Source organism: Ailuropoda melanoleuca, chromosome 17 (genome assembly GCF_002007445.2).
Source record: "Ailuropoda melanoleuca isolate Jingjing chromosome 17, ASM200744v2, whole genome shotgun sequence".
Taxonomy (NCBI): Eukaryota; Metazoa; Chordata; class Mammalia; order Carnivora; family Ursidae; genus Ailuropoda; species Ailuropoda melanoleuca.
The window spans coordinates 39582344-39606998 of record NC_048234.1 but is presented as its reverse complement, the minus strand read 5'-3'; the positions used below and the strand labels follow the sequence as shown (position 1 = coordinate 39606998).

At 50.1% G+C, this 24655-nt stretch overlaps 1 protein-coding gene across 1 annotated transcript in view; it reads right to left on the bottom strand.

The window, feature by feature from the left end:
* DAPK1 (death associated protein kinase 1) overlaps positions 1–24655 on the bottom strand; it is a 175234-nt gene that overhangs the window by 20458 nt on the left and 130121 nt on the right. The window contains 7 exon segments of the mRNA XM_034646962.1: positions 8272–8349; positions 14465–14563; positions 19365–19562; positions 20721–20918; positions 21799–21897; positions 23162–23260; positions 24285–24383. Coding sequence (XP_034502853.1) covers positions 8272–8349; positions 14465–14563; positions 19365–19562; positions 20721–20918; positions 21799–21897; positions 23162–23260; positions 24285–24383 — 870 coding nt within the window.

Below are 24655 nucleotides of genomic sequence, written 5' to 3'. Positions count from 1 at the left end.
TGGGGCGCTCACTGGATTTCTCCTCGATGCCGGATACTATTGCAGATAAGCCCTTGACCCCCTGAAGCACATCTGCCTCCCCTCACTCTAAGTTAACCCTCAAGGCCAGCCCTTCCTCTCCCTTCCCTTTAAATCAGGCCCTGCTCCCACCTCCCCTGCACGGGAAGGGTCTGAGCTACAGTCACCCCATCCTGTGAGCATCACCGTCCACGAGTCTCACCGAGTAGATCACAACATTTGCCGCCTATTTTGTGACAACACAACTTACTAACACACCAGTTCTTTGTGTGAAGCCAGTGTCTCCTTCTCCTGGGACAAGGGAAAGGCAGAAAACCTGCTTCCGGCTGTAATCCAACTGCTGGGTCCCGGGTGCACCGTGCCATTTTAATTGGCTCATGGCCCTTTTCTGCCCTTATGCCCTGTGGATCTTGGCACCTTGACTTTGGCCACCACATCTGTCCTGTGTGCAGGACTGAGGGTATGTTTGTCCCCTCTGCCTGAGCCCCTCAGGCCCTTGCACTCCGAGGAGACTAGAGGCATGGTAACCATGGGGCACTGCTGCTGCCCTGGCGTGCTTCCAGAAGCTTCTCTGACCCATGGCAGGCGTGTTCCTGGCAGCTGAGGGGCTTCGTGTCTATGCCTTGCTCAGGGCTGCCCTTGACTGAGTACAATTCACTCCTTTGAATTCCACGCAGGGTAGTGGGGACCAGAAGCCACTGACAATGTGCTTGCCTGACTCCTGGGCCAACCCCAGGACCGAGGCAGGTGGGGAAAAAGATTCTTTTCGTCCTAACTCTAGTTGAAGTGCTCTGTGTCAAGGCTCTGAACTTGGGCCTTGTCCTTGGCCAAGTTAGTTCCATTTTAGCAAGAATCCTGCCTGGTCAGTTTAGTAAAAACTCTGCTCCTTCCTATGTGATGAAATTTCTCACGCTCCCTGATATGTGGTCCCCTGCCTGGCCTGCCTTCAGCAAGAATCCTGTTGAGTAGCTGTATCGTAACCTTTAACACTCTTATTTTCCTGCTGCCTCCACATCCCCACAAATAGGCTTTGAGCAGTGGCCCAGGCATATCAAGGTGATAAGGTGAGCCATGTTTGAAGTTTACCCCCAAATTTAACCCAGTGACACTCAAATGCTAATGACATTCCTTTTACACCCCACCGTGATCCCCCATAAAGGCCCTTGCTAGTGGTCCTCTCTGCTTCCCCTGCGTAGATGAGCCCCCACCCTGCTGGCCTTGCCTGGGACTGACTCATCCACCCTTCATCTTGTCTTTGGGAAGAGAAGTCTGGAAACAGTTCTTCCCATCAAGATGGACAGATCTGCCATAAGGCAAGACAACAGAACAGGAGTCTTTGCCTCTCTAAGGAGACCTAACCCGGTCCTGCAGGATGATCCCTCCTCCTGCTCACAGAGAGCCTTGGAGAATCTGAACACAACTTCTTTTGTACAAAGAAGGTCCTGAAATCTCTCCCAGACTGCTGATGGGCAGCGCATTTTCTCCCATCACCACTAGGTGGCGGCACAGGGACCGGTGTAGGCCAGGACCAGTGTCTGGGGGAAAGGGGCTGCCAGCAACCTGACTGGGGTTTTGATGCAGAGAAGGTCTGAGGAGGACAGTGAGTGGCTCCTGGCTTGCTCTGAAGGCGGTAGAATACCGATTTCTTAGGAGGAAGCACACAAGTCCATGTGGGGTCTCTATCTACCAGGAATTCCAAGAGCACCTGTGCCCTGGTTGGCCACAAAGCCCCACCTTATCAGACTCTCCCAGCAGTGATACCTGGGGAGTGAGGAGCTGGGACCATGGTGTTTCCTAAATTCTGGCTCCTGCCTCGAAATAGTCTCCTGTGTATATCCAACCCCCCCCCCACCCTCCCAGACCCTCCCAGCCAGCCCCAGGCAGGCAGGTGTGGCTGGCTGCAGAGGTGAGGCCTGGAGAGTCCATGGCTGTGGGCCTCCTACAGGCAGGGCTGCCAGGCTCAGGAAATGGGAAAGCGGCAGAGAACCTGAGGAATGCGAACTCTAAACCAGTCCCGCCTTCCAGGGGGTCAGAAAGTATATTTGTGTAAGTCGGAGGTAGAACATAGTTTCCCCATTCGTTTGCTTTACCTTTATACTTTAAATATTTACCCAGGGATGGGGGCCTCCGTTTGCATCCTGCCCACCACTCACAAAATAACGAGCCTGGACAGCCCGTCCAAGTGCTGTCAGATTTCACCTGGCTGCCAAGACCACCTTCGACCTGGTCTCTCTGGGCAGTCAGAAGCAAAGTCCCAAAATCAGAGTCAGGTCTTGCTCCCACCTGCTGAACACAGCTGGACCAAACCCAGTCTCCCGACCTAGGTTTGAAAAGCCGCCTACCTCTCTGATGGGGCAGGGTTCTCCCCAAGAGCCCCTTGCTCAAGCCTCAGTGCCAGACTCCTCCCCCCTCCTTTTGGTCTGGTTCCTGGGACACACCCAGTTCTCTACTGCCCCAGGCCCTTTGCACTCACTATTCCCTCTGCTTTGCGCCCCCTCTGGCTGCCTCCCTCTCCAATATTTCCTGTGTTGGTTTAAATGTCACCAGCAGAGAGTTGTCCCCTGAGCAGTGGATGGAAAGTAACCCACCTCCCTTCTCTTATTTCACCCTGTTTTCATCCCTGCACATACAGCAGGGGCAGCAATCCTCTGTGAAGGGCCAGGTGATCTCTCCTGTGACTGCCATGTATCCAGAAATCAGCGATAGACAGTAGGAAATCAAGGGGTATGGCAGTGTTCCAATAAAGCTTTATTTACAAAAACAGGTGGTGGGCTGACTGGGGCTCCCAGGCCATTGTCTGCCAACCCCTGACTTACCCCATCTGGCATTTTTCTTATTTGTTTCTAGCCTGAATCTTGCGTCTTGTTCACTGTGTTCTCTCCTGAGCCTAGAATGGTTCTTAGCGTATCTAGACACTGTGAATCTCTTTTAAATGAATATTATTTGGTAACTGCATTGTTCTTTGACACCCTGGTGAATCCTGGTTTCTAGTTAACTTTCTTCCTGAACCTCTGCCCCTGGCAATTTAGCTTCATGTTCTCATCCGCAAACAGGACTGAACATCAGCGGATTGACAGGGAAGACCAGGGGCAATCTGGCAAAGCCAGATAAGAGCAAGTTGAGGTGATGTGGCTTCCCCTGCAGTCAGACCCAGCAAGAGAGGAGCCGCAACTCTTAATTATGCAAATGTAGCTTACCTGTGCTGAATTTTAAATTCCGGACAAACTCTTCCTTCTATTTCCCAAAGTATTCTTAGGCACCTTTCTCCACTGTCTCATCTTAGGCGTAAGAAAAGCAACTATTTTAATATCAGCTTATGGAAATCTATTTGGAAGGACAATCAAGTCCCCAATGTCAGGACACTGAGCAATGTGGTGGGCTCCTTGGGACAGCACCAGGGGCTCCCCCACACCCCTGCCCCCAGTCACTTCGCGGGGAACTGGGGGAGCAGATCTTGCCCAGCTCAGACCTGCCCCGTGTTCCTCCTGCCCCCACAGGCTCTGGCCTCGGCCACCTTCACCCCTACCCTGCCCAGACGCACTGGGGGAAAGGTCTCCTCTCCCCAGGGTCAGGCCCCTGGCGCTAAGGATCCAGGGAGCCTCTCACTCTGCTCTGGCCAGTGCTCTGCTGCCCCCTGCAGGCCAACAAGATGACTGGTTGTGTTTCTGGAACAGGGAGTCCCATGGCTTCCCTAGGGGACCTTCTTAAGGGGGAATTTCTGTTGCTAATCGGGCGCACCTGGAAGCCTATGGAATGGCAAGGCAAGGTAAGGCCACCCCCGGCTGTGCAGACACAGACTTCACCCCCTGGAATGTGTTCAGGATCCACATGAGGGGGTCTTACAGAGGGCGGCTCCCCCCAGGGCGTGTCAGGAAATGGGGAGAGGTGATTTTTTTAAATTTCACAATGAATGGGGGAGGGGAGGCTATGACATGAGCTGCTTGGAGGGTCCACAAGGCCTGCAAGGACAGGAAGTCCCCCCACCCCAAAATGCCCACCCCACCCTGGAGAGAAACAGGGGGAACATCCAGGAGGAAATGAATGGGAAGGAAATGGGGACAAGAGGCTCCTAAGTAGAAACTGCCATCTTCCTTCCCTTCTGTGTCCTTACCGGTTGTGATCACGCTCCTCAGCCACGTGATGTCAGTTACAACTGAAACACGTCTATTGTCTTGGCTTCTCTGCGGGGAGTGCCTGCCCTTGGGACCACCTACCACGAGTCCTTGCTGACCCATTCCCCAGGGTCGCTCCTGCGACAACTCAGTACTTTCAGGAACCAGATTCCTGTACTGCGTGTCCCCAAGCCCCAAGCAGCTGCTTATTGGGAGATTTATTTATGTAAAAAAAAAAAAAAAGGATGTGGTTAGAGGGACGCCTGGGTGGCTCAGTCGGTTGAGCGTCTGCCTTCGGCCCAGGTCATGATCCCAGGGTCCTGGAATCGAGTCCCACATCAGGCTCCCTGCTCCACGGAGAACCTGCTTCTCCCTCTGCCTGCCTCTCTCCCTGCTTGTGCGCGCACTCTCCCCCCTCCCCGCAAATAAATAAAATCTTAAAAAAAAAAAAGAGTATGTTTAGAAACACATGGAGCCAACTCCTCCCTCTCTGGCTCCTCAGGAAGCTGGGGTCTAGAGCCCTCTGAGGGAACGCCTGAGGCAAACAAACTCGCGGGTCTCACTGACCACGGAGTCCAGGAGATTCTCCTGAATGGAGCAGGCCCTGGTGACCCCAGGAAGGAGATCGGAGCTCACCACACAGCAAGTGAGCTCAACACGGGGGAAGGACCCCCTCCCCAAGGCTGGGAGGAATCAGCATGGATGCCCAGAGCCCACTGAGGGCACAGGAAGTGGGCATTTCTATTTCAGGCCTGAATCTGGGCACTGAGCTAATGAGCTCTGCTCAGCCTCAGTGAGCCCGTCTTTCCTGCAGGAACAGCTCCATGTCCGGGATGTCCTAAAACGACCTCGAGGACTGAAGGACGGCTGTCCTGCCACAGCTGCCCGGGGGCCTTGTAGACACGCCCACATCTGCTCCTGGGCGCTGGACCATAGGACGGGCCACCACAGGGAAATCTTTGTTTCCCCGGGGACTCAGGGAGAGGTCTGCAGGACAGCAACAAGAGCCAGCACGTGGTGCTTACTGTGTGCAGACACTGTCCTAAAGGCATCATTTACATCGCCGCCATACCACAAGGGAGCACAATAATTACACCATTTGGGGAACAAGAAACTGAGGCACAGAGCTGCTAGAAGGTAGCAGTGCTGGGATTTGAGCCGGAGCCATCTGACGCCTGAGTCTGGGCCCTCGGTCACCACTTTAGATTTTGCCTCTGTGCATTCAGGGCACCAAAAGGAACGACGTCCTTTGCTCACAGGAATTCAAATGATTTTTCTTTGCCTTGACCTCTCCTTAGAGAACAATCCCAGGATAATGGTAAAATACTAGACATTGGAATATTCTCTCTCCCATCCTTCTTTTAGCAGTCTAGGCACCAAAACACAAGGGCGCCAATCAGTGAGACAGAATAAAGGAACCTGAAACTGGGACAGTGCAAGAGCCTGCCTACCCCGATGTAAAGATTCTAGACTGGGGAACAGCTAGCCAGCTCCCCTGGGCGCAGGGGGTCAGCATCAGCACCACACAAGCTTCTCTGTGTTTGTATTTCCAATTACAAAAGCAACGTAAGCACAGGGCAGGGAATCGGGGAGCAGATTAAGGGAGAAAGCACTTTAACCCCACCAGTCTGATCCCACCTCGGCCGTCACATCAGGGCCTGTCCTTCCTGTCCTCTGTCTGGGCTTTACTGACTGTTTCAGACCCATCATTGCAATGACCTGGCTTTGCACCCAGCCTGGCAATCCACTTTTAAATAAAAGCGTGGACCCTTCTTGAGGGGGAGACGGGCAGTTAAACACAGCACAGTCCAAGGAAAAGCTGTGTCACTCTGCCTGAGGATGATGTCTCCCGGGTGACCCCCCAGCCGAGTGTGGCTCATGGTCTGCCATTGATTTCTGCTTAAAAGCGAGTGGCCGCCCCTTCCCGGGGTCCGGGCTCTGTGCGAAGTCTCTGAGATGGTAAGCAGTACTCCAAGCCGAGAAAGATCTGCCAGACGCCTCACTGTGAGAAGCAGGCTGGCTGGGACTGTTGAGCCCACACACAGCAGGGGCGATGTGACGCTCAGACTCGGGTGGTGGCGCCTGGAGTGGGATGTGGGTCCCAGTCGTCCTCTGTGGAATGCTCACGGCTCTCTCTCTCTCTCTCAAATCAATCAATAACTAAATAAAATAAACATAAGTCTCTGCCCTCAAATGCAGGGCACTTGGCTAGCAAACCCACCCAAAATCAAAGGCTGCAAACACTTGAGCCAAGGTGGCCTGTTGCCATGTTGCACACTGCTCCATTCTTCCATGTGCTGGCAGACATACTGCTTCAAGTTAAGAGAAATTTAAAGATTAGGAGACTCTATGTGAAAGTTCCTTGTTGATTTGCTGACAGTGACTTTCAGGCTCCACCCCCTCTCGTAAGCAAAAACACTTTCCCTTGTTTGTCTTGTCCAAGCTCTCCCCCACAGTGAGACAGTGGGTGGCGGTGCAGGTGGGAGAGCATCAAGTCCACGGCGAACGCACGCATTCCCTGCAAGAACATGTAAGGCGAGGGACATTTTTTCCAGACTGTTCTCCTCCTGGAATTTCCAGAAGGAAAAGCACAATGAATCCCTGCAGCGGCCTGGGACATCTGTCTTCCCAGTAACTTTGTGGCCAGTTCACAGACTCCAAATCACAAAGGTGTCAAGATGCGTGATCTCCCAGCTCAACTCCAGGCACTGGGAAAGCTAACTACTCCCACCCGTGTCTCCTCCCCAACCACAGCCAGACCCTGGGACCCCTAGGAAAATTCAGACTCTCAGTAGCTGTGGAGGTTAAGAAGTGATCCCCCTCCCAGTTTATATGGTGGGACTTCTGGGGGATAATTTTGGATAATACCTTTCCATTGAGCACTGAAATTGGGCTGTTTTTTCATCTCTTGAAAGTTTGTTTTCAAAAAATTGTTACATGATTACAGTTGGCCCTTGAACACAGGCATTATGAGTGCTGAACCCCCACACAGTTGAAAATCCAGATGTATCTTTGACTCCCCCAAAACTTAACTACTAACAAGCTACTGTTGACCAGAAGCCTTCCCGATAACATAAACAGGCGATTAACATGTGTTTTGTATGTTTATATGGACTACAGACTGTATTCTTACAATAAGGTAAGTTAGAGAAAAGGAAATGTTAGTAAGAAAATCAGAAGGAAGGGACAATAGATTTGCATAGAGGCAGACCGGCACAGTTCGAACCTGTGTTGTTCAAGGGTCACCTACATTATATGGAACTTGGAAAAAATGCAGTCCTGTTTAATGCAAGAAGTTACACTAGCAAAATCCCCAAACACCATCGTTACTACTTTCTTTTTATGCACGTTTTAAAAACACAGGGGGGATTATAATGGGCGTACATATCATTTATCTTCTGTTTTGAAGCCCAAGAATATCCGAAGCATTAAACTCTTCCTGCTAAAACCTCTTCAAAAATATTTTAGTGGTCAAAAATAGTTCTATCCTATAGCTGTATAGCAATTTGCTAGACATTACTGTTGGTCATCTGACAGTTCTGATTTTTATTACTGTATTATAAATAACACTGCAATGAACATCTGTTAGCATAAAACACTATTTCCTGCATTTCTTTCATTTCTTTAGGATAGAGTCCTAGGCATGAGTTCCTACCTTAAAGGGTGTGACTATTTTGAAGACTTTTGACACACACTGCTGTGATGTGGGCTGGAAAGATACCCCTGCATTTGCTTATATTTGCCCTGTTTCCTTAAACCTTAGACCAACAGTGTGTCCTAACTCCGAGATTATCATGTGATGTCCTGGAGCTCAAAACATTAAGAAGGAAAGAAGCAGTCAGCTTTCTCATTTCCTGTCTACTTTATGGGAACAGTTATTACAGAAGGGGCAGGAGGAGGGAATCCAGGCACAGAAACTGTAAGGAGGCCGAATGGCGTCCAAGTCCAAACACAGAAGAGGAAGCTGATAGGTGTCTGATGCATTGACGGTAACTGTATGCAAACCACAGGACAGGGAGCGATGCCTTTCCTACAGCCTGTGTGTCCAAAGCCTCATTTTGTTCATCTCATTGTTCATCTGTCAAAAGACAGACTTTTTCATAGAAAACAGAGAATTAGACCGATAAGCAGAATTTCTCACCTTTCGGAGTCTTGCAAGCAGACCTGCTACGTGTTCGTGCTGTTCTGATTTAGCAAGCTCTTCTGCTGTCTTCCCGTCCTGTTGGAGAGAAAGGATTAGTGTCTTTCCTTCACAGGACAGCTGTCTGTCCATACACGAGTTCCGCTGCCAGAGGCAGAAACAAGCATTAACAGGCTTTAGAAATGACAAAGGTGGACAGAGTGTCCTGGGTTCTTTCTCTTTCTGTACAGTCCTTATTTCATTTCCTTATTGGTTGTCCAGGGAAGGAAGATGAGAATTAGAAAAAATTGTGCACTGGTGTCTTGAAGTCCGTCAGTGAAATGTCTCAGACCCATGGGCTTTCATCACACTCCGCACCTCGTTGGCGGGAGGATTACCCCAAATGCTGACCCCTCTCTCCAATAAAGCAGACAGTGGAGACTTCATAGATGCCAAATGCCAGTTAGTGCCAGCTAATGTCTTAAGTTCCTTCCAGGACAAACCTGAGCGCTCATACAGGATGCTAGTTACTGGTAATTACTGTGCATTTCAAAGAAAAGCCTTAGTTTCACAGACAATTTTGATCTAAAGATTTTCAGTGAACATAAGAAAGGAAATCAGAGTTCACAGCACCTTTTAATGACAGAATTTTCCTAAAGCTGCAGTTTCACAGCGAGCAAATTCACTTTCCTTTCTGGGCCCGCCATAAGCAGGACCCTGGCTAACATGCATCGCACGCTTCCTAACATCGCACGCCTGGTCCAGTTGTCCATGTTTCGTGTGCAGGAACCCTGGAGTCCCTCCGGGGAGGCGGGAACTCTGGCTGTTCATGGGCCACCGAGGAGGACACAGAGGCTTAGGGACTGTTCTGCTACAGTTTTAAAGTCATTACAGATTTGAAGTAGAAAAGGCGAGAAGCAATAAAAGCAAATAAAAGCAATCTCTTTTCAACTAGAGTAAGAAGCATTTGGGCCCATCTCTCTCTCACTCGGGGTTTACCAGTCCCAGTTGGAGCTCCGTTTCCGCGGAAGCTCAGGGAGGCCCGAGTCTGACTAACAGCACATCTCCCCAGCACATCTCCCAACTTGTCAGCTCAAGTCATCCTCCGAGCCATGCTTAGGGTTTCACGAGACCAGCGTTTCTCAGCCTCAGCCCTGCTGACATTTTGGACCAGACAATTCTCTACTGTGCGGGGCTGTCCTGTGCCCTGCAGGGTCCTGAGCGCATCTCTCTCTGGTCTCTGCAAGGATCGCCTTCCCCAGTCCGTGACAACTCGAAGCGTCTTCAGACACTGCCGAATGTTCCCTGGGTGGTGCCAAATCACCCCAGCTGAGAACCGCTGCCTTAGGCTGAAGCTGGAAACTCACGTGAGTGCGGGGAGGAGGCTTTACAGCCCCGCTGCCCATCGTGGCCCCTAGGGTCCCCAGAGGTCTCCAGTGGGCAGGGAAGGGCTTCTTGCTTTGGGATGAATCAGGGATCTTGTCAAGACACCACACCCCAACCAGGGATTCCTGCCAAACTGCCTAGATCCTTACTGACACGACAGGAAAAGGCTTCAGGTTAGCGGTTCCCAAACCTCACTGGAGCCCCGGGGTCTTTAAGAACCCCCTGCTGGCTGAACGCGCCCACTCCCTTCTGCACACTCTGCTTCCCTCAGCCTGGTGGTGACAAGGACACAGCAGTTGTAAGCACTCCCAGTGATTCCGACGTGCGGGCAAGCATGGGGAGCACTGTCCTAGTTGGGAGAAATCTGAGCCCTGACTAAAGTTGTCTGTCTTCTGGTGTCTTCCAGCCACAGCATTTCTCTTGGAGGCCCGGGATTGGCAAGTTACACAGGCAGAGGACCTTCAGTGACAAGGGTGACTGTCCATCACGGAGCCTCCGCAGGGACAAGAAAACCACCAAGAAAATATCCTACAGTTATGGAGCACTTTACAGTTTGCAAAATTTTGCCCTGAGAGACGCTGTTCAGGCTCCCAAAATAGAGGCCCGCCAGTGTGGTGGAAAGTTTAACCTTTGGAATCAGAAGGACAAGGTTTACGTCCTGCATCTGCCCCTCGCCAGCTGTGCGGTCACTGGCCCGCCTGGAACCTGGGCTTCTTCATCTGCAAAGCAGAAACGGGCACCCTCACCACACAGGGACTTGAGCAGATCAGAGAAAACCAAATGACAAGAACCCACAGTGTACTGGTCATGGAAAAAGGAAGCAGCAATAATTACGAATAAAAGAGCTGAGAATTTCCCCAAACTCCCTGCCTTTCTAGGAGAGAAAGGGGTAGGAGCTGGATGTTTGCATTCTGTCCTTGCCCTACCCTGTGTCCCTGAGCGAGGTACTAATTCCCACAAGCAATTCTAACACTCAGTGTCCTCCTGGTTACAAACAGCAGTCTGGGAGGGCCTCGTTGAGAAGGTGATGTTTGAGTCAAAACCAGAAGGAGAAGAGAAAGCAAGCCATTTGGATGCCTGTGAAGAAAGGCAAGTGCAAAGGCCCTGAGGCAGCAGGATGACTGTCATGTTTGAAGAGTTTCAAAGAAGCTCATAGGGCTCATGTAGTTCCGGGGGTGGGGGGGGGCGGTCAAAGGGAGGAGATGGAGCAAGAGATGGGGGTCAGGGAGGCAATGTGAGGGGCCAATCTTTAAAGGAACCCCCATCATAAGGACTTCTAACTTGATGGAGGGTCTGAGCAGCGGAGGGACATTCTGACTTATATTTCAATGGAGTCACACAAGCCGCTGCCTGAGGAACAGTCTGGGCAGGTGAGGGTAGAAGCAAGGAAACCAGTTAGGAGACTGGGACAAACTGCACATGATCATGGCCAAGGGCTCACAGCCTCATGGGGAATCAGCAGTCAGTTCCAACAGAGCAAGAAAGGGGAGCAGCAAATCATAACTGCTAGAGGGGGCTGAAAAAGAGAAGGCTGTCTGGGGCTCTGGTTGAATACTGAAAGATGAGAAGGAGCTAGTGTTCCAGAATCTTCCTGCACCTCATGTCACCTGTGACTATGTGCCTGCATGCCTGCTATTAGGCACTGAAAGTCTCTCACACTAAAGGAAGGAGCTCGTCATGTCTTATGGCAGGGGTGTGTGTGCGCACAGGCACTCTGTGCAGGGGAGGGAGGGAGTGAAAACAGAGGAGATTCCAGAGGGAAAGAAGAGCATATGCCAGTTTGGTGAGCTGGGAACAAGCGAAGGGCTTCCCAGGACCTGTTCTGCCAGGTACAGCTGAGGGGGAACAGGGTGAAGGGTGAGGCTGGGCACAGAGGGTGCCAGGCAGCAGAAGTTGGAGTTCATCGGCTTTTCCAGAACCACAGATGTGATGATGGAATGGAACCATCTGAAAGGCCATGGCTACAATCAAGGGACCAGATCCGAGGCTGAGCTGGTCCTGGGAGAAACACACACTGGAGTCCTTAACCAGGTAGAGGCCAGAGGCCAGAGTGCTATGAGACCAAGAAGAAGGGAGGTCGGGCTCTCCGAAGTTGGTGCCCACCAGAAGGCAAGTGAGGGGGGCACTCCTGGGCAAGTGGGGCTGGAGCCAAGGACGTGGGCCTGAGGCCGGGGCAGCAGCAGGCCAAGATGGTCAGAGGGCAAGGGGCAGAGGGCAGGAGGACACCAGGATGGACATGGGGCTGGAGGAAGCAAGCAGAGGCAGGAGCAAGTGGGGTTTTCTTACCCAAGGCAGGAGAGAGGGGCAGGAAGTGCAAGTCCTGGAGAGACAGCTAATGCATGGGGATTCAGAAAAGCTGCTGCCACTTAGGAGGACAATGAAGACCAGCGGGGGCATGGTTACCCCAAAAGTCAGAGCGGGCTTACACTGCACGGGAGACGCAGTGACTGAGTCAGGCCCCAGGGGCTTTTGGGGTGACCTCGAAAGTTCTACTTCTTGACCTTGAGTGGGTTATAAAGGTGCGGATCTTAACAGTAATTCAGCAAGCTTTACTTTTGTTCATGTGCTTTGTACAAAAAAAAAAAAATCTGTGTTTTATCTTATAATAAAAAAAGTTTTGAAGGCCAAGAGCTACCATGAAGTTACTGGCAGAGAGCACAGAGTTCAGGAGGGGCTGTGGGGGGGGAGGGGGAAGCGGGGGAGGGGGTGGGAGCCCAGGAAAAAGAGGGCAGGGCATTCAGAGGCTTTCCCATCCCCACCGGTGGCTACTCGGTGCTTGAAACGTGGCCCCGGTAAGATGACTGTGGGTGTAATACACGCACCGGATTTCCAAGACAGTACAAACCGAAGAATGGGAAATAACTCAATAGCTTTAAAATACTGATTGCAGGTCGAAATGATAACATTTGACATGTTTTGTGCTGAACAAAATATATTCCTGAAATTAATTTCTTCAGTTTCTTCTCCTTTTTGGATGTGGCTTCTCGAACATTTAGAATGGCACATTCTACACGTGTGATGGCTGTGTGGGCGATGTCAGCATGCAGCAGGGTGTCTGCTTCCCCCCTTCCGCCCCCCCCCTTACACTGGAAGTTCCCCGAGGGAGGGGGCTCATCCGTCCAGGCCCCACTGTGTTCCTGGGTCTTGGTCGTGCCTGGTGCACAGTATGTGCCTAGTATTTGGGGACTGAAGACACGAGTGAGGCCCAGGAGTGGACTCCCAGGTGCCAGGGAGGCACAGTCGTAAGCAGAGGGTGAGCACGGAGATACAGGTGAGGGTGGGCTGCAGGGGGAGGCCCCTGGCGGGAAGCAAGGAAACAGCTGCTGTGGGCAAGGACAAAGGGAGAGGACCCAGGGCTCACAGAGGCCATGGGGTGGCACCAACCACCCAGCAGAGGCCAGGGCCACACGTTGTACTGCCCCAACCTGACTATGGCATTTGGCGGACTCAGCATCTGGTATCTTCAGAGCCGTCCTTGACAGTTTATTTTTTAAGAAGCAACATTTTTGACCAAAAAAAACCCTTTTCCTCATAAAAATGCATATAAATACTGCACTGTGGAGTAACTGAATTGAATGCCAAGGCATGGCTGGGCAGGGTTTGATAATGGCACATCAGGCCTAGAAACCCATGCATGGCCATGTGGGGCGTTGTGATGGGCAGAGAGGTGCCCTAAGAAAGGGACATTCCCATCTGGAAAACTGGCATTCCTGGGCCTGCAGAAAAGCCCAGCTCAGGGCTCAACACTACAGAGAATGGGCCCACTACTCGTGGGGACAGAAGGCATCAAAGGAACATCAGTGCCTTCAGAGAGGCAATGTCCTCCACCAGGGGTCACCAAACATTTTCCGCAAAGGACCAGAGTAGATACTTGGGGCTCTGCAGGCCAAAGGGTCTCTGTTGCAACCTCTCAACTCCAGTCCTTATAGTATGAAAGTGGCCATAAATATGTAAATAATGAGCGCGGCTGGGTCTCAATAAAACTTTATTTACAGAAACAGGCAGCGGCCTGGATTTGGCCTGTGGCCCATAGTTTGCCAACCCCTGCATGCCTCTCCAGGAAATGAGGCCTCCCTTCCAGCCTTAGGGCCCTGATTTTCCCACATCTGGCTGCCATATTGTAAAGCTCCAATGGATCTCCTTAGGCAAACACTTTATGTCAGCAAAGCACTAGAGAATTTCAGGGATCTCCCACATAACAGAGTGGGAGACTCAACCCACCATGAGGCCAGAAGCAAGTCAAATGATAATATTGCACTGTAGCAGTAAAATGACAACCTTATCTCATTAGTCTCTGCATTTTTCCTCTTTGGTATTTCATGAAATGTAAGTCAAAGGGCTTCTCCCGCAGGGCGTGGACTGCGGGGTGGGGAGGCGAGCGGAACTGAGGCATCTCCTGCAAAATCATTAGGCCGGCCTAAGAGTCGAGCCAGAGTTTTTAAACAAGAGAGAACAGCTCTCCTAAGGGGTTCCCCACCCCAGCCCCACCTGGAGGCATCTCCAGAGCCCGGGGGGGAGGGAGAGCATCGGGAAAAGGAAAACACACGTAGCCAACCGCACACGCCAAGGCGCTGCCGTGGACCACGGGACACAGCAGGCCTTCGTGGCAGCGCGGGCCCCGAAACGCGCAGGGGATGCGGCACAGCGAGCTGTCACCCCGGCTCTGCGTGGGCACCTGTCTCTGTAATCACAGCGTAGGAGCAAAGCTGAAGAGCAGCTTGTCTGCTGGAGACGCAGTTGCCAAGCAATACCTTTCCCCGCCTGCCCTTGAGGCCTGAGACGTTTTCTATCGCTTTCTACGGCTTTCTCCTGCCAGAAGGTGACTCACCGAGGTGAGGGCCTCCACGTTGGCGCCTGCCAGACAGAGGTAGCGGACCACATCCAGAATCCCGTTGTTGGCTGCGAGGTGCAGAGGCGTTCGGCCGTACTGGAAAACACAAAAAAGCCCAAAGAGAGTCCTTCTCACGATCGTTGCTGAGGACAGCCCTGATGGGAGTCCACGCCATGGGCCAGCGCGGAGTGAGGGATCTGGGACCCCCCCTCCCCAAAGACACGGGAGGTGTGGCTCCCTTCTCTAGAAACTCGCCCTCTCCTGAGGGAGGCAAGCCCAGCAGAACAGGTGGAGAGAGTAACTTGGAAATGAAACTCTAGAGGATGAAAGAGTAGGAGGCTTATCACAACTAAATCAAGTCTCCTGCTGTGCTGGCAGAAAGGAGGCCTGAGTCAGGGCTCTTACAAAGGGTCCCAAAGTTCCAGAAAGATCTACACCACGGTTCAAATATAGACACTGCAAGGGACAAAGGGATGGAAAGTCGCTCCCTGTGACAAGGCCATGCCCACCATGCTCCCTATTGTTTATGCCTGTGGTTCCCAAACTGTGTGCCCAGGCACCTCAGGGCGCTGCAGTGAATTCGTGGGGTACTGAGGAATATTTTACATTTTTGATGGAACCAGCAGGTTCAGCCATGAAGTGAGCGCACTAGCTCCAGGCAGTTCAGCATTAGATCTCAGCATTAGATCGCACTGCCTTCCTTTCAATGATGTCATGTTAGCACAATGGGTATTTGGAGGTTAATGCGCCAAGAGACCAGTATCTTGAGGACATCAGGGTAGAACAGGAAGTAAGAGTGGCAGTGTCCAACCTGGGTTCAAGGTCTGAGGGGTTGTGAGGGGCCCAGCAATCACACAATGGTACACCATTGTGGTTTATGGAAGAATGAAATAAAAATATCCATTTTCTTTCCATTTATGTGGATGATTTTTCCCAGGACATAAATTCTTACTAGGTTGTTTGGACCGAACCACTTAACAAACAGAACGGTTAGGTATTTCTTTTGCTCTGGGGGAGCCACAAAAAAAGTTCTGAGACAGGAGGACAAGGGAGGGTGAGGCAGCTAGGTATCAGGTGTTAGGCTGTTTATTTGCAATTGTAAGCTTTTGTTCTGAGGTTAACACATGCTGATTTAGAATATGCCAAGGACAGGGCCCGGTGGGGTGGAAAACGGAAGTGCTCCTTTCCTTCTGTCCCCTCCCCCAACTTCCCTCCTCAGAGCACGTCCTGATGATCCCTTTGGTGCCTTTCCTTCCGAGCTCTTAGCTCTGAATCCATAAAAGGAAACAAATAATCTGAAAACCCAGGACATCATCATACTCCACTTTATTCGTTCACCTAACAATACATGGCCCGACACTTTGCCATGCGCGTCACTAAGTCTATTACGTTCTTTCCAATACCTGAATAATACGCAATGTGTGGCTATGTCATAATTCACTCCGCCAGCCCCCTGAGGATGGACACTTACGGTGGTTCCACTCCTTGCCCTTATAAATAATGCTGCAATGTGCATACACGTCTATGTTTTGCTTACTGCCATCTGGAGTGCTTTAGAAAGCAGATATGAAGCTTCCAAATACCCAAGAAATGAAGTGAGAAAGGAAAGTCGCGGTTGTAAAGATGCGATGAAGTGTCTGGATTTATGTGGAAGGAAGAGAAGCTTGGCAATAGGAGCCATCGCTTTATGGAAGGGAAGAAGGACAACGAAGAAAAAGACAAAAAGGACTAGGAAGTTGATGCTTTTGAAGGCTCCAACCTTTGACAGAACCAAACCCAAATTTCTGAGCGTTGGAGTCAAGGTCTTGCACCATCTGGACCCAAGATCCCCTCCCACCCGCATTTTCTCTCTGCGCCCCACTGTCTGCCTCCCTCAATACCTACACCCCGTGTCAGTGGCAGGTGCATCCAGACAGTCGTCCCCAAACATACACAAATACTTCCCTCTTCTTCATCCAGCAAAGTCCCAGATGCCTCTGAAAAGCCCTCCCGGTTTCTCTCCTGTGCCGAGGCCCGCACTGCCGTACACCTGTGCTGATTTCCCAGCAGGGACTGCAACAGGAGACGCGGCTGGAGCGAAAAGCAGCCCGCGGGCAAGGACCATTCCCTCTGCTAGCCACAAGCCCCTCAGACTGCACCGGGCACAGCGTCGCCGGAAAGGCGTCAGTACACACTTGACCGGCACGGCATTCTCACTCACGCACTTGAATATGTGCATGAGAGTGTGGGTGCGTGTGCACACATCTGTGTGTGCATGGGTGTGTGCATGTGTGCCCATCTGCGCATGCGAGTGTGTGTGCACGTCCACGTGTGCGTGTATATGCATCTGTGTGTTTGCATGTGTGCGTATCTGTTAAGGTGCGTCTTTCTGTGTGTTTGTGTGGGTGCATGTGTCTGTGCTGGTCTGGGTGCATCTGTGCACATGTGTGCATCTGTGTGTGTGTGCACGTGTATGCACACGTGCGTGTGTATGAGCACAACATGCTTTCTATCTTCGCTGATAAGGAAGAGCCATCCCCGAGGAAGAAGGGCTAGGGGTCCGTAGGCTCTGTGCCACCCAGCTCTGTGCTCCCTGTGCTCCCCACCACAGCCCATTTTCACAGCCACTCTCCTGATTTTCCCACGGGACGAGTGAAGACTGAGAAATATCTATTTCACTCTGATAAGCATCAAAGATAGTGACAAATTCCTGTCACATACTGAGGACAGGGGTGGGATCTGAATGGCCACTTTCATCTCCGGGCAAACTGAATCCAGGTGAGGAAAAGGCCGGACACACCATGAGAAAGGAGTGACCGTCTGCCTGTGGGACAGGGGCTGCCATGCGCCAGTGTCCATTTGGACCGCAGCTTACACGGGGGAGGCCAAGGAGAGCCACATGCGCTTTCCGAGCAAACAACTGCTTCCTCTTACGAATTCCCATCATTCAGGCTCCTCTAGAGCGCCGTCGTTTTCCTAAAACAAAAAACTAGAAAAGGGAGAAAAAACCAAAGATGTCCCCCGTCCTCTGAAGGAGGCATGAGACGCACCCCATCACAGTGTGCTGAGCCCCTGGGCACTGACGGCAGCCTGGGGAGCCCGTGTGCAGTCCAAGCGTGCACAGCGGCTGCCGCACAATCATCCAAACCCAGCTACCGCCTCCAGGAGGCTCACACCCTGCAGCTTCAGCCGAGCTCAAGCCAACGACCAAATCACCCACTGAACGCCCTCTCGGAGCTGCTGTGTTGCCGTATGCAGTACAAACAAGTCTACGCGGGCACGTCTGAACGACCATCGCAGCATCAAAAAGGGAGAGGCTTTCCCATTCAATATGCCACCTGTTTTTAAACATGAAAGTCTAGGATTATCTTGCTGGGTATTTTATTTTTTCCAAGATTTATTTATTTATTTGAGAGAGCAAGAGAGAGAGGGCACATGGGTGAGAGCAGGGGGAGGGGCAGAGGGAGAGGGAGAGAATCTTCAAGCAGACTCCCCACTGAGCACAGGGCCCACAGCAGGGCTCGATCCCATGACCCCGAGATCATGACCTGAGCCAAAATCCAGAGTCGGCCATTTAACTGACTGAGCCCCCCAGCACCCCGCCTGCTGGGTATTTTCAAAAGCATATTTAGCAAGTGGACTGTTCGCACCCATTCCCTTCTTTAACTGAGTACAAAGTACCCCGAGTCCCCCGCTCGGCTCCTCCACCCTCCCCAGGAGACAGCTCATCTCAGAGGCTGTGCTCACAGTAGCCAGCTGTGCATGCTATGGCCAAAGGAATTCAAATAAGTGTCACAATGTTCCTTGAAGCCACTTTTTATTTGTTTAAAGACTCCTGGAAGGAAAGTCAAGGTCTTGATGCTGCTTAATATTACATTTGGCTTTCCCTCTAAGCCACTTATCTAACGGACTTGGCAGGATCAGAACGGGATAACAAAGAAAGCAACCAGCACAGCAGCTAATGGCTAAGACCTACAATATTGCGCTTTCAAATTTCCAGAATGCGAAGATTGCCAATTTCAATTTTCATTAGAATTAATCACATAATAGGCGAGAGGAATAATTTTTGTAGGAGTGTAATCTTCCCACTGCTTCAGATATTAATTCTCTTACTTCAAACAAATCATAATAAAATTCTGTGGCATCATGTCTGCCACTTATAAACAAACACTTCCTACATTCAAAGATTTAATTCTACTTGGACTTTCTTTTTAACACAATCACAGAAGAATAGTGTTTGCCTTTCGTACAGTGACATGGCTGAAACCGCAGGAATACCCAACTCTTCTGTCTTCTTTGGTAATGAAAAGCTAGATGGCGTTCAGGGAAAAGGGAAGGTGTTAGCTAACTTCTAGAAGTCAACATCTGGGGTTTTTGGAGCATGTAATTGTTTATTTCCATTTCTTTATTTGCCAAATGATAGCATTCCATTGGTCTTACCAAATTAATTTAGCACGAAAAAGGCTTGTGAATGGCTGACTATAAAACTCTAGAAGCCAAGAACAGAAATCTGGATCTCGGATTCTCAATGAGGTGTTTTCCTGAAGACTTAGTGCTCCAGAAAGATGCTCTCATTTGACCGATGTTCTGGGATTCCTCTCCAAGAGGTCACACACACACACACAGAGACAGACACACTCCCCCTTTCTCTCTCTCCCTCTCTCAATGTTCATACGTTGACAACCTGGCTAGGTAGGAAGTACTCATTAATGTAATAATTTTCTGTTACTTCATGAAGTTATTCAACAGCCAAATGTAAGATGTGACGTTAAGTAGAGAGCCTGTAAGACCGAACAGGTCCCCACGAGTAACACAGACTTCGAACAATGATGAGACGCAAAGAGAAGCTTGGCCCAAACCCACAGGCAGGTGGATGGACACACGTGCTGGCCCCTGCAGAGATCCCCACAGGCGTTACCTTGTTAGAGATATCCAAATTGCAGCTGGCTTCACAGAGGGCCACCACGATAGGCACGTTGCCATCTTTGCAGGCCACATGGAGGGGGGTGTTGCCGTGCCTGTCTTGGAAGTCGACAGAACATCCCTGGCTGATGAGAGTCTGGATGACCTCCATCTGACACCGTCTCACGGCAAGATGAAGAGCAATGTGTCCATCCTGCAAGAAGCACCGGGGGCCGTGAGGTCTTTCCCTTAGGCACGTGGGGCTGGCCGCTGGCCTTTCCAGCCGCTGCCGGGCCAAGATGAATTGGTAATGGCATTGCTGGTGCAAAGCCTGACAGAGGATTACAGCACAGACTTTACTCCCGGCGGGTGGGGGACAGGCTTCGTGCACCCCACTCTGAATAACCACAGACTGAACTGACCAACAGCCTGACTAAAACTACTTTTAAAAACATTTGCTCAGCAGTCTTAACTAACTTCCTAAGCAGAAAGCCTATTCTTTCATCTCACCCTGGGAGACACTGAGAAAACCATGGGAGGTGATGTGCTCAAGGACTGTCGCGTATATTGGTGGCAAATATAACCTGCTGAACCCAGGCATCCCCAAAAAGACCGGGCTGAGACCTCCCTCCACTTGTTACGGAGTCCCTGGCGAACAGACATGTTGAGTATCCTGAGCTGGGGAGAGAGTTTGGGGACATCGGTGTGGGGACTCCGGGACGTGACAACCACGAAAGGTCTTCAGCCATTACGAAATGTCTCCTGGGGGCGAGCTTGCTCCCAACCGAGAACCGCCTCTCCGTACCAAGAAGATACTCCACAATCGGCAGTTACTAACTTAACTACAGCGCCCCAAATCTGACTACGTAGGGTAATATCACAGCCTCACGTGGGTACAAACCCACAGTAAGAACAGATTATGCTGAATCTGCGTCATTAACAAAGGAACACCGTGTCTAGAATGGCAATGATCAAATAAGGGTGGTTTTCATCTCTTTACAAAAGCTGGTGATGAAAGTAAATAAACCACCTCTTTGTTTATCTGCGAAGTAATAGTGAGTTGCCAATTTTAGTCCTAACTGAAGGTTGTCTCAGGCTCAGGGATCATCACTGTATCTGCAGAAAAAGGTTAAACATAAAATAGACACCTGAGTCACGTGACCATAAAGTGTTACATGCCACAAGTGAATATTAATTATTAAACAGAATCTAGAAAAGGCCACAGAATTTCTGAAACAGAGAAGACTAAGGATCATTGTAATTTGCTACATTTGAGTTTCTTATTTTAGGTAAATCAATGGAGGAGGCTTGTGGTCCCACCAGCCCCCCAGATCACTTGCTGGGGAGTATGATACGTCTACCCCCAAAGCACCTTGTCGGAGGCATTCAGGTCGGCTCCGTGTTCAGACAGACACTCCACGATGTCGTGGTAGCCCCTGGCAGAGGCTGTCAGGAGGGGTGTCTCTCCTTCTCGGTTCTTAATGTTCACATTGCAGCCGGCTTCGCAAAGGGCTTTGGCCACAGAGTAGTAGCCGTGCCAGGCAGCGCAGTGCAGGGGGGTTTCTTCTTCCTGGCCAAAGAGACACATGCATAGAGGAGACGGACACAACGATACGCAAGTACGCGCACGCTGCGTTCCAACCATCAGAGAAAAGAGCTCGTGGCCACTGGAGCAAAATGTTCATCTGAAACAACAGATGTGGGTCTGACGTCTCTCCATCGTGAGTTTTCTTGCCTTCCACACTTGCGTGTTGGACAGATTCAGTTTTCCCTCCAGGAGCCCCCGGAACCGTCAGCTCGGCTGCTCTGAACAAGGGAGCCCCGGTGCGGGTGGGTTTATAACATCTTTCTTGTAAAAGTGCCTTTGTTTACTTCATCTGTAGGAGAGCACTTCTCCGAGCAAGCATTCCTGCAACAGTCGTAGCCCCTCCAGGAGGCTGTCACATACGTAACATACAGATGAATCACATACTTTACTGTTGCAGGGGCAAAGGAGTGCCGCGATAATCGGGCTGTAACAAGTCAAGGGCAGGGCTGGCCGCCAGGTCTATAGGACTGCAAGGCCTGTATGTTCACCAGCATCTTAGACACGTATGCCTGTCTACGAGAGGTTATTATATTGTAGTGCTCACGGCATGACTCTGGAACCAGACCGTGTGGGTTTGAGCCCCGGCTCCGCCACTCAGGAGCTGTGTGAGCTGGGGCAAGTCACTGAACCTCTCTGTGCCTCAGTCTTCTCTTCTGTAAAATGAGGATGATAATTCTAACAACCCACTCATAGGGTGGTCCAGAGGAGTAAAGGAATGAATGATGAATGTTAGTGTTTCTGTTCAAGTCTCTGCCCTCTGAAATCTAAGCAGAAAACCCAAAGGACCCAACCATATCGATGGCCATGTGGACATCCATGCAGCAAGCAAGCAAATGGAAGGACATCGACTACCACGACCCACCTTGTCCTGGAAATTGGGGTTAGAGCCAAAGCTGCACAACAGCTGTACCACGTCGGCGTGGCCGTAGCGAGCTGCCACGTGAAGGGCTGTCTCTCCAGACTGCGAAAGAAACAGCCAAATTCAGCAGACTGTGGAAACTGAATGTGCAGGACTGGAGGCCAGATCCCAGGCGTGCCGGGCTCCATGGCTTCCCTTTGGGGCCCCCACCACCCTCAGCCCAGATGCCCCTTTGGTGACTGGGCCCAGGACCCTGGGGTACGACATGTCCCACATAGCTAGTGTTAAACCCACACACACAGTTCCTCTTGCTTGTCACAAAACTTCCTACGTAAGAACGCTTTCCTTGTCTGTGATGGCAGTCCTCAATCCCCTCTATATACTGACGCGCCTAGCCATGTGATTGTTTTTTTAAAACACAAAAGTCCTTTTTTAATATTATGTTATTTAAACAGTTTTATTTACGAGCAAGTCTCTGATTTTATTGTCTACGTTTAGAAAGTTATTTCTTATGTTCTCAGAGATTCTAAAAAAATCACTATTAGCCCACAGTCGCATTCTGTGGATTTGTAATACATGCAATTTCCTTAGGATATTTTACTTATATCTGCCCAAAACTTGTGAGTATAAACGGATTTAAAACAAAACAAGATACTCGTTGCTACCTGACCAAAAACTGCCATAATATGTGTGTGTGTGTGTCTTTGACATGAATATCATCCCTTAGATAAAAAGCAGTGCACAGTCCATACAACTGTATGTGGCAGTCCTGACTGAACATGACAAATCAGTCTACAAGTATTAGGAGCCGAGAGGGGTTGCACAGTAGAATGCATAATGGACGAGGAAGTAAGAATCTTAGGTACGTTTTCCAGCCCTGCCAATTAACTCACGTGACTGTTGTGTGAACCAAATGAAACAACAAGATATACGAAAGTTAGGTTATCTTGCTAAATCAATAATTTTTATACACGCTTTACATGTAGTCTCATGAATCCTTCCAATGCCCGTGCTTGTAAGGTCTGCACTGGCAGCTATTTCAGAGAAGAGGAGAAGGGAAAAGAGATGTACACGTGGTAATTCAGTAAGAGAATCAGGACTTGGATCTGTTTCTGGCTGTCTCTCTAGCAGAACCTTGAGTTTCCATGTTATGGGGAAGATAATTCACTGCTTGCATATTATGTCAACTACCTGGCAGATTTTGATATTAGACCAAGCCAGCAGCAGAAAGAAACTTCTCAAATTCTCTGCAGGAAGATTTTGATTGTGAACCCTTCTGCTTTGGGTCCTGATGCATATGGCAGGTCAACACTCATACGTAGCCTCTTACCATTTCCCACAGTCCTAAGAAAAGAAGTGGCCTTACCTTGTCTTTAACATCCAAAGGGCATTTGTTCTCATTGAGAAATTTCAGGGTGTCTACATGGCCATGCCGAGAGGCCCAGTAGATGGCATTGGATCCACCCTGTATAAAAACCAACATAGAGTCACATTTCCAGATCCAAATGCATGTATCACTCAGACTCACTCTATTTCCCTTCCTATGTGACATCGATTTCAAAAGAACAACTTCCAAGAGGAATAAACTCCCGTTTTATTTTTTAGTTTTTCCAAAAAGACCAAGGTTATGTTAGATGTTAACATTCTGGGAAGCTCTCTGTCCTATCTTTGCAACTTTCTTGATAAATCTAGAATTATTTCAAAATGACGTTTTTCTTAAAACCTTTATTTCAATCTCTGGTTAGAACTTTGCCTGTGCTCAAGGATCAGATCCAGTCCATTTATAGTTTTGTTGAAAATCTATGGAAGCTGATGGCAAGTCCATTGTAATGACTATTGGCTGTTAAGCAATTTTGTCTGTCCTTCCAGTGTGACCTATCCCTCAAAGCATATGTATCATCCTTACTTTGTTGCCCTAATAAACACGGAGGCAAATGTATTTCTGATGAGATTAATTAGATAATGAAAATTTTGCCAAGTGACATCTAATAACCCTGCTGAGTAAAAGTAACTAGTCAGGGGGCGCCTGGGTGGCACAGCGGTTAAGCGTCTGCCTTCGGCTCAGGGCGTGATCCCGGCGTTATGGGATCGAGCCCCACATCAGGCTCCTCCACTATGAGCCTGCTTCTTCCTCACCTACTCCCCCTGCTTGTGTTCCCTCTCTCACTGGCTGTCTCTATCTCTGTCAAATAAATAAATAAAATCTTTAAAAAAAAAAAAAAAGTAACTAGTCAGGACTGAATCTGGGGTAGTGCACAAGGAAAGGCAGGTTGGTGCCCAGCAACAGAGCCAAGAGGAAGGGAAGTGTTTGCCTCTCCTTTATACCACAGGTTAGACGGGACCGGCCTGGTAGGCAGTTCATCTTCCTTTACGGGAAACGGAGAAATGAAGTCAGAGGCCCATGTTATTCTTCTCTGCTACCGCTAAGATAGGGAGACGTTTGGAAATACTTGAAAGCTAATTCAGTGGCAATAAAACAGAATTCTGACCTTATCCTGGACATTGATTCTTGAGCCTCTTTTAATGAGCAACTGTAGGATTTGAATATTCCCACAGCCAGCAGCGATCAGTAACGGAGGTGTCCCATGCTGCAAGAGGCAAGGAAGAAAACTTTGTTCAAGTTTGGTAGGAAAGGAAAGCAGCTATCACTGCTGTCCCACACCACACAGCTTCCTATGTCTCAAAAGACACACAACTATGCCTGCATCACAGGAATGGGGACAGCCAGGAGAACACACAGCCCTTCTCTGCTGGATTCATAATCAACGGATCAGCCCATCGACGGTGTCGTGATTAGAGGTGTGCGAGTGGCATGGAGAAAGGCCCTCAGTGCCCGCCATCTCATTTCTAACTCGATTCA